At 31.6% G+C, this 10,609-nt stretch overlaps 1 protein-coding gene across 1 annotated transcript; it reads right to left on the bottom strand.

Annotated features, from left to right (window-relative positions):
• Positions 1-3,398: 3,398 nt before the first annotated feature.
• Msh (muscle segment homeodomain protein) lies at positions 3,399-10,311 on the bottom strand. Its single transcript, XM_023169229.2, has 3 exons — positions 9,797-10,311; positions 6,632-6,834; positions 3,399-3,943 (listed from the first exon to the last, which is right to left on the bottom strand). Exons 1-3 carry the CDS (start codon positions 10,161-10,163, stop codon positions 3,731-3,733), a joined length of 783 nt encoding a protein of 260 aa, XP_023024997.1. The 5' UTR covers positions 10,164-10,311; the 3' UTR covers positions 3,399-3,730.
• Between the last annotated feature and the right edge of the window lie 298 nt (positions 10,312-10,609).

Consider the following 10,609-nt stretch of genomic DNA (forward strand, 5'->3'; position numbering starts at 1 on the left):
TGAATCATTTTTTGGGTTTGGAAAGTCGTCAAGGAAACATAATTCAGACAGCAGCTCCTTCATGGAGGTATTCGAAAGTTTTCGGAAATAGGTGTGAATACCTGTCTTACTAATCCGAATTTTCACTGCTATTATCTGTGCTTAATATTTTCGAGATAGCTCACGTGCATCCTAAAATAACGATTTTGAAACTAGGTTTTTTTATTTTATATTATCGTTTCTTTTGTCTGGTAATAACATCAATAAACTTATCTTGTAGATACACCGAGTTCAAACTAACAAAATTCGTGCAATAACTTGAGTTGCAAAAATTTATTTTCGAGTCAAGGCTTTCATGTATAATAATTTAGGAGGAATTCAAATCATCTAAACTCATGTCATTTGCATTGCAGAATTTCGAAAATTATGGATTGCACACAATTTAGCCAATTAAACTTGGTGCATCTTTGAATAATTCTTAGTCGATCATTGGAAGATATAATAAGCGTAAGTAATTGTCTAATGAACTATTTATTTAAACATAAGTTGCCTCATTGATATATAAATCAGGCATTGATATGCTTTAGAGGTATTGTAGACCTAATAGTTTATTTCAACGTTTATATTTGTACTTTAGGTAAGTTCCTTCTCATATTTTAATGCGCTAAAATTTGGAAATGGTCTAATGATAAATCAAATTACTTCTTTGAAATTTCGATATCTATCTATATCTATTATCAGTTTACAATAAAGTTTTTGTTACCAGTTGGTGTCCATATCGAGAGAACATTATTATTTGATCTTGCCATTTTCAAGTACATTCAAGAATTCAAAATGTTATTTCTATTATTTGGCGAAGGATTCGGTTACGACAACTAAGAATTTTTTTTCGTTTGACCTAACAAGAGACATTTTTGAACTCGGTTTTTCATATTATTTATTGCTCTTAATACACTTATTTGCTGCATTGTTGCGAAATCACTCAAAATCCTCAATCTCGAGTCTTCAACATTTTCTATCTCTCTGCCAGCATAAATCCTATTTTTCAATGTCCCCCATAGAAAATAGTCCCAAATAGTAAGATCTGGTGATCTTGCAGGCCATCTCATTGGCCCATTATTTGTCTCGAAATAGAAGGACTCCAATTCGAACATTTACTGTGCCATTATTGTATATAAATTACTTCATTTCAATTTTCATTACAATTATAGTGTTCGTTTCGGATGTTATCATTGCTATCATTTCTTTTTCTGCTCATCAAAACACATATAATATATTTTTGTTGTAGATATGTTTCAGATAATCATAAAAGGTTTTCGTATTCGAAGTTCATTGTAGAAAACGCTCAGAGCACTGGAAATATGATAAAATATGAACAGGTATCTAAAAATGAAAAAAAAAACTCTCTAAAAATTCTACGGTACATAGGGAGACATTGAAGTTGATATTGTGTTTTTATTTAACTCAGTCAACCAATTTCCAGGGCAGTAATTTAAAAGGTAATAATTCATCCAAGTATTTCACTAGTTCGGACTTCCATTGTCTATTAGATAAAATGATTTGAAATCCCTGAAACAAGTAAAAAAGAATAATTAAAAAAAGAGAATAGTTGAAAATAACAATTATATTAAGCAACAATAAACCTGAAATGAAATGATAGTAAAATAACCTACAAGTAAAAATATAATAATTGAATAAATAAAAATTAAAGGAATGCAAAAAGAAAATAATAAAAATAAAAAAGTGTAGAGATTCCAAGTCACGTTAGTTCACGACGTTTCGATTGTTGGTATCTACAATCGTCTTCGGGTGATGAGTCATCACCCGAAGACGATTGTAGATACCAACAATCGAAACGTCGTGAACTAACGTGACTTGGAATCTCTACACTTTTTTATTTTTTTATTTTTATTATTTTCTTTTTGCATTCCTTTAATTTTTATTTATTCAATTATTATATTTTTACTTGTAGGTTATTTTACTATCATTTCATTTCAGGTTTATTGTTGCTTAATATAATTGTTATTTTCAACTATTCTCTTTTTTTAATTATTCTTTTTTACTTGTTTCAGGGATTTCAAATCATTTTATCTAATAGACAATGGAAGTCCGAACTAGTGAAATTCATCACGAAACATTGTCAATCACCTTCAAACAAATCATCCAAGTATGATGAAATATTACCGAAACATCCCGAAATATAAAATAAAATTTAATTCCTCAAAATGAAGTGATCGTCTCGAAAAACTCTACGGTACACAGGGAGACGTAAAAGTTGCTATTGTGTCTTTGTTCAACTCAGTCAACTAATTTCCAGGGCCGTAATATTCAAAGATGGGGGTGGCCCAAATCAGTTAACACCCTGTATAAAAGATTCATGGACATATTCTGGTAGCCCACATCAAGTGCCAATTGCAAAATGTATATAGATTTTCAATATGTCTGCGAATAAAGAAGATATAGGCAAAAAAATAATTTGGGATTTTTCGGTTTTTCCTGTGTATCTCCAGAACCAGAAGAGCTATATTCGATTTTTTTACATCATTGAATAGGTCTCTAAAATACGCAACTTTGCCACGATTTAACCGATACTCTATCTCTTATCGTTTACAAGCCCCCTTGTACAGAAACGAATTTGAATAGCCCTGTATATGTACGTGTCTTTAAAATTCAACACTGCTGTTAACAATCTCTTGCCAAAATGTCAATTCGCTATGGTTCTAAGAATACTATAATGAACAGAGCCCGAAACACATATGTGGTTGTACTTGATTTTTGTTCCCCTTAATTTTATTTATTCATTGATTATATTTCATTTATCGGCAATTTATTCGAATTCTCAAATGATTGAGTGCAGATTTTTAGCTTCAATTCATTTTAATTTTCATTAATTTCATCCAAACCAATTTAAATCTGTACAGTTTTCAACGAAAACTCAAGAAACAGTTACATTCACTTTTAAAAAATAAATCTTTTTTCAAAAATCAGAATGATGCAACAAGTGAGTACAAGCGGTTGAAAATTCTCTCTTGAATTATGTGTCGGTCTTCTCTGAAAATTTCTCTTAGAATCTACGAAACGGTAACGTATTCAAAAAGCACTTACGAAATAATATAAAAAATATAAAGTGTAATATTTTGAAACTGAACCCGAATTAAGGTACGAGGTAACAAGTAAAGTTTCAGTTTTTTCTTCACATCTGAAAGTGCAAGACATTGAATAGAAAATCACAATAAAATTAAATATATTAATTGATTTGTATGGTCTTTGTATGGCCTGTATTGAAATTACTTTTGATAACCTTTCTTCAAAGTATAGTTCACATTAACGTATATTTATTGTCATATATATATGAGTTGATAATGTTTTTTTAAGATAACCTTCCATATGCAGTATGACCAGTAAAAAAATAGCAACAGTTATAAAAACAAACATTTAATAATCATAAATTCTATATATACAATAATATACAAGAAATTAAATAAACTTTGTACATTAATGAACATAATTACACATTTACATGAAATTAAATAAAAGAAATTGCTAGTCAGTCTTATACATAGATACAAAAATCTGAAAAACGCCCAGAGTTCACATTGCACTTCATTATCGCGGAAGGTATATTTACAAAGAGGCGTTCTGATATCTCACTAGATGAATAAAGTACAGATAGAAGTATAAACTCTCGTAATGAAAATGAAACTTCTATCAGCAAGGTACGTATTGCAAAGGATTACTTATCACTTTTTTGTCACTGAGGAATATTCAACATGGGACCCGCAAAAGCGAAGTTTGGAGGCCTATGCGCCATGGCTGCTAAGAACGGAGATACAAGGTGGTTGCCTCCATGGAACAGGCCGAAACTTGGGGGTAGGAGGGGCCTTGCTGAAAGGCGAAGTTTTTCTAATTCTGCTTCTTGAAGCCTCTTTGCTTTTGCTCGACGATTTTGAAACCAGATTTTGACCTGTAACAAAAATTATAATATAATTTAGCTGTAATGAATTATGAATTCAATTCGTTATTGTAGTGAATTAAATCGAGAAGGTGATCCTAAACGTGAGGTTTTCAATACGATTGGGAAGCAGATACACCCTTCATGCTGCTCTCTATTATTGTTTCATGAATCTCCAACAGCGAAAATCTAGCTTCTGTTGGACCAAAGTCATTAAGATTCAAGTCAAGTGACTAGTCAATCTTTATGATTTTCAATATAGTAGAACATGCTCTCATGTTCAGACTCTCACTATGCTTCATCGTGGATAGTCGATGAATGGATTTCAAATATCAAATGTCACAACCTTGAACATGATGAGCCAAATAGCAAACGGATCCGTGTCAACAATTGTTGAAAATATCATCATGTGTCAGATCTATTTCGGACTAGACCCGTTTGCAGCAAGCTGAGCTGAATGGGAGCGATTTACGTTCTTCCAAAAATCTTGTCGGCCTCATGAACCTTTTGAGTGTGGTGAGCTTAAGGTCGTGTTCGACGAGGAATTTGGATTCTTTGTGCTATATAGTATCTATCATATCAGCCAGATGCCATTTTTCAATGGCAATATTTGCCGGACATTAGCGATAGAACCTTTGTTCTCCTGCAAGACTCAGGTTTCAAGTCTTGACTTGAAACCTAAGATGGCCGGGAAATGGTAAAGGATCGACGAGAAGTCAAAAAATGACGTTTAACAGTTTTCAACAAATTGCAGGCGAGCTGATACGATCAAAACATTCAAAAACTGTCATAAACTTCATAAATGTTGACCCCAATCTATAGCAGGGGAAACCGCTCCAAACCGTTTCGCAACAAAATAGACATCAGAATGGTAGGCAGGTACATCTATATTAATGACAGCACAGATTGTACAATATTGAATGATTTTAATTTTAGTCATCAAATGCCTTTAGTGACCACTCGTGTTTGCTCGAATCTCTAGAATGTATATTTGTTTTCATTTTAAAATTCTTTCAACTCGGAAAGTCATTTAAATTTCTAAAAGAATATTTTTATTATTTTATTTATGATTTTCAGGTTACAGATGGTTTAAGTTTGACGATAGTCGTGTCACGAGGTGTTCTGGCGATGCATTGAATTTATTGGAGCCTCTGGAGACACCCTACATTTTGTTTTATAAGAGAGAGGATATTGTTAGATCAAGATCTTCAGATGATGTGGTGCTGCAGGTTTTTCCGGGTTTTCCTGCAGCTGAAAAAGCAAATGCGCCACTGGAATCATTGAAGTCGCCCCGGAGCGCCAATTAATTTTTATTGTTGTTTTCATTTTATTTTTATCGTTGTTTTGATGAGATTTTATTTTATGAAATTGTTTGCTGTCAAACTTTTCAATTTTTCTTGAAATTTCAACGAATCAGTATTTATCTTTTTTGTTGTCAACGATATCAACTAGGAACTATGTTAATCAGCATCGTGTTCTGGGTAGGTTATGTTAATAACTTCTGGAGCCACCTCATAGGGAGCATCATGGCTATTCAGTGTCATCATCCATTCAACGTGAGTTTGACACAATACCAATTGCGCCAATTCACCTCTTGTTTTCAGTTCCACTTTGATATATAAAACCAATACGTTATTAATGGAATTTCAGGGAATATACCTAGGGTCAGCTACATTGGGTGCTAGGGTTCACATTTATATATATATATATATATATATATATATATATATATATATATATATATATATATATATATATATATATATATATGTATATATACACACATACTAGTTAGAATTTTTTTTAACCCTTTCCCGCTTAGTATCAAACCGGAGTTTATTAATGCCACAGAAATTGCGAAATAAATCGAGTTACTATATTTTATATTGATATTTCAGAATGCTAGAATGTTAAGAATTATATTTTATATTTTTTCATTGAGTGTACCTAAAAGGACTGTTACATTGGTGGGCACGATTTATTCGAGTTCTATACTAGAACTTTATATTATTTTGTTAATGTTATCACACGCAGTGGATGCTGTCTACAGGTGACTACATATTAGAGAAATATACAAGTGTTCAACGTTAAAAGTGAAATAAATATTAAAGAAAATGATCAGGTTTTATGGCATTCATTTTTTTCCTCATAAATTTTTAATCAATATCAGGTACCTAATGCGTTTGCAATTGTTATTTAAAAATTACCGATCGAATCAATCAGTCGCACCAAATGAAGCCATTTGTAAAGGCAATCAAACATACACAGTTTCATGATCATTTTCGAGTACTTAGCTAATGAAAGCAATTAAATCAAATTTCGATAGACCAATTCTTCAATACTTTACTAAGAAGAAAGTCATATTTATTCAAAAGTAATCAAGTTTCGTGGCAGATTTGTTTTGTGAACCTTTTTGGTTTTAGAGAGTGAAAATATTTATGTTACAAAAATAACATGAATAGTCTACTGAAATCAAATATATTTCGTACAGTGGTTCAAAGGAAAAAAATGAAATCTTTTAGCGAAAATAAGATATTCAAATAATTCAGGAGCCAAGTCAAGTTCATTGATATATCACCCAATCATAGCCGCAACTACAAGCTGTGAACATTTTATGCAAATGTGAAGATCGGTCTACCTTTCTTTCAAAATTTATTGGATCTCAAAATTGTAACCTTCATAAATTAGACTTGGTCTTACCTGTGTTTCGGTCAACCTTAAAGAACTCGAAAACTCGGCTCGTTCTGCTATACTCAAATATTGTTTGTCTCTGAATTTCTTTTCGAGAGCTAATAATTGCTGGGTAGTAAAAGGTGTTCTTGGTTTTCGATTTGGTTTATGTTTCCTCAGAGCGCATCTCACGATTGGGGGTCCGCCGTTTGAAGTCAGATTTTGTAAGTTTGCTGAAACAAAAAAATTTGATGTCAAAGGTATTTATAACCAAAAGTTCAAGAAGATTGTTATGATCAAGAGGAACAGAAATCAAATGAAATTATTATTCAATGATTGATCACCATAGAGGAGTAACTAAATGTTGAAGTTAAATGCCGCTTCCATTGAAATTGCATATACGTCCATTAAGTAAATAAAGACACATTATTATTATTATTATCATTATCAATTATTACTTCTCAAAGACACGTAAGTGGAAAAATATAATAAGTCAAAACTGGCACAATTACTGGAATAGGTATTTTAGTACCTAACGAGTATTATGGTAGGAGTTAGACAGTAGGAACTGTTCAAATTTAAAAAAAGAGGAAAAAATGTTTAACGAAAACTCGGAGAAAATATGTTCTATAGGAATTACAGAAGAAATCACCTGATGCTTCTCAATTTTCATTTCCAACATTCCCTAATAAAATTTAAACATTCATTATTCTGCCTTAAATAATAAAAGAAAATTTATTGAGGATTATCTCAGATGATAACTGCAATAACCTTATAATCTACAGGTAGAAAGCCATTTCACTGAGCGAAATTATACATCAGGAGATAATATTAATTGTATGCTTCATACAATTAATAGATTTTTCTATAAATTATATTGAAAGGAAATTCTTAGTACCTAATTCCATACCCAAAGGGAAGTACAGCATATATGGTCTTTTGTTTGTGGATTGCTAATAAAGAAAACATCTAAAATCAATTTACACCCACTTTCTTGAAGTGTGTTTTAAAGAAATATTATTGTTTTTATACCTATCATCAAAGAAGAAGGAAGACAATTCACAAGATATCACTTTCTTCATGTAATATTTTCTTTTTTATATATCGTTCACAACCTAGATACAAAAATATTTCTCTATAATTCTGTATGGAGATAAATATTGTAGAGTTCAAAATATCTAGCGACGCAAATATGTAACGTGGATTTAAAAATGTAAGTTCCAGTGAAAGAAGGAAAATATTCATCAAAAACAAGGCAAAATATATAACTGAATATAATAACCATCGAAGAAATACATGACATATAAAATAATAAGCTGAATTAATTTTGGAATATACGAGACATAATATTTCATAGAAGAGGTAAGATTAATTGAACAACAAGTTGATCGAATTTTTTTGTATGAGATGCCTAATCGACACCAATTTCCATTCATAAGAACAGGTGATGAAAATATTATAAATAGTGCTTATCAAAACTTCTGCACCAGCTTAGGAAAAATTTCTTTTATATTGATTTCTCGAAATAATATCTTCACGAAATTTGGTGTTTTGTTTTCAATCCAAAATATAATTACCGAGTCAAATTTCATATTTTTCTATTCTATACAAGGTCATGTTTATGTCATGTCAATCAATGAAGTTCATAAAGGTTTCAAAGCCATACAGTATTATGAAGAAAAACTGTTTTCCAAATTTGAATGAAGTGGTGCTTCAGTTGATATCTTCTACAAAAAAATAAAATATTAATGTTTTTGACTCAAGTTGCAAATCTGAATATATAGCTTGTATTCACAAACAACATTTCTCCGTAAAACATTTTAATATTTGGAAAATCAGGATGGGAACTACACCTTTATATTACTAACTATATTAATGAACACGATTTAAAGAGAAATCAATGAGAGATAAAAGTTTCCATACCTATATGGGTTAAAATTTTCCTTCATTTGGAAATAATTTTCAAATGTTTCTTCTTTTTTATATAACCTGCAATCGTATCATGTTCGTTCTCAATTAAGCAATTCTTTTAAAACATTGTTATCACTAAATTCGATTGTAAATTTGATATAGATGAAATTTTCAAATGATTTGTAAACAATGAAGAATCATTGAAACTTCATAAAAATACATGGTCGAAAGTGCAATAAATATGTAGGTACCTACCTACCTACATGAACCTATTATGATGTCAGTAAAAAATAACTGAATATCAGTTGTTAGGTGTACCTACTGATACTAGATGAATGATTACCTTGTATTCAAATCATAAACAATTGAATTTTTAGAAAGTAACAAATCACATTGGAAAACAATTTGTATTTTTAATAATAACATTTACTGAGTAACTCTGAACAGAAAATATCTTTTTAAATTTCAATCTATATATTTTACTTACATTCTCTTCTGAAACGAATCGTGAATAATATATTTTCAGAAAATGATATTTAACTAACACTTTTACCAATGAAAAATTGTATCCAAATCGTACAATCAAATTATTAACATTGAGAGTGTTTATAGAACCTTATAACACATTCTTATTGAACCAAAATAGGGCAATATCAATTATATATTGTAATCTCTGCAAAGCACGTCGCACGATATTATATTACTGACAATTAAGTATTCTTTACATCTTGTACGACATCGAATATTTCGTAACGTTTGCCTGAATCAATTAGATATAATTAATATCCCGTACAGAGACAAGATAAATCTTTGGAATGGCTGCAAAACACACAGTTATAAAAATGCTACACAATAATGGTTCTCAGAACAAAACAGATATGGAGACAAACCATAATGCCAAGTTTGCGTCTCTGTCGATCCACCATTTAGCTTGTTTTATACATTTTACTATTCATGTCATGAATAATTAATTCAAAAAATTAATTAACCCAGTGGGTATAGCAGTGATGACTCTGCAAAATCCTTCCATTCGCCATGTAATTGCGTATTAATTTTTTAATTAAATAGCCTCTAACGTCGACTGACCCATTAATCAAACTTTACAGACACTTACATTTATGAAAATTAGAGTTCACTTTAGCGGAATCATGTATAATGCAGAACATGATATTTATTCAGAACCTAACTGTATTATAGTTTTGAGAATTTCTGTGTGTGTGTGTGTGTGTGTGTGTGTGTGTGTGTGTGACGTTTTAGGTCTCAGCTGGGAAACTCTGAAATTACCTTGTGGTGATGATGATCTGAATCCGGCGGGTCCGATCCACTGAAACGGCCACTGTGGATGCGATCCAGGCATCAGTCTGGGCATAGAAGGGTGAAGAGGTTGAGGGATCAGTACCGTGTGGGAAGAATTTGGACTGAGACTTTCTCTCCCATCCGTATCGTCATCGTCAACGGTGATATTCTCGTCGTCGTCCTCGTCATCCAATTTTTCACTGGATGTATCTAATCTATTATCATCTATATCGTCATCGAACTTATCTTCTAATCTGTCTTCTTGCGAGGATTTCGTCGACGAAAGAAGAGACTCCACACTGAAGGATATTTTCGTTTTGATGTCCGTTTTCGTCTCCTCCATGTTTGAATACATTTTCAATTTATCACTAACAGTTTATTCACACTATTCAGCAACAACTATAGTTATTTTCACGATTCAGTTATCGTTCAAGTTTACAACCGGAAAAGGTATTTTTTGTGGTGTTGTCCGGAGCAGATACTCGAATAGACTGAGTTGTCGGAGCCAAGTGGAGAGGGATCATGCTTCTGTGGGCGTGTCGTTGGAAGTTTAAGCCCGGCCCCCTATTTATTACCCAAATCAGGCCGGTGAATTGATGGCCCTTTACTAAATTTCTGCATTTGAATGACGCTAGCGTGATTTTGCCATATTATATTATTTGTCGTTGTGTGACTAGTATTAATTTAAATTGATTATGGTACGGCTTATTCATAACTAGTTTGACATTTGTCTTATAGCACTATTACAAGTTAGAATATATGTATTTCCTAATTAACCCCACCAACGAAAATAATTTCTGT

The sequence above is a fragment of the Leptinotarsa decemlineata genome, unplaced genomic scaffold, assembly GCF_025532065.1.
Source record: "Leptinotarsa decemlineata unplaced genomic scaffold, Ldec_3_MD MMD2_tig00001019_RagTag_RagTag, whole genome shotgun sequence".
In the NCBI taxonomy this organism is placed as follows: domain Eukaryota; kingdom Metazoa; phylum Arthropoda; class Insecta; order Coleoptera; family Chrysomelidae; genus Leptinotarsa; species Leptinotarsa decemlineata.

Coding starts and splice junctions, on each gene's coding strand:
- Msh (XM_023169229.2), bottom strand. CDS start 10,163: ATGTATTCAAACATGGAGGAGACGAAAACGGACATCAAAACGAAAATA. Junction 6,835..9,796: donor CAGATCATCATCACCACAAG/GTAATTTCAGAG, acceptor TTTTTGTTTCAG/CAAACTTACAAAATCTGACT. Junction 3,944..6,631: donor TAAGGTTGACCGAAACACAG/GTAAGACCAAGT, acceptor TTTTTGTTACAG/GTCAAAATCTGGTTTCAAAA.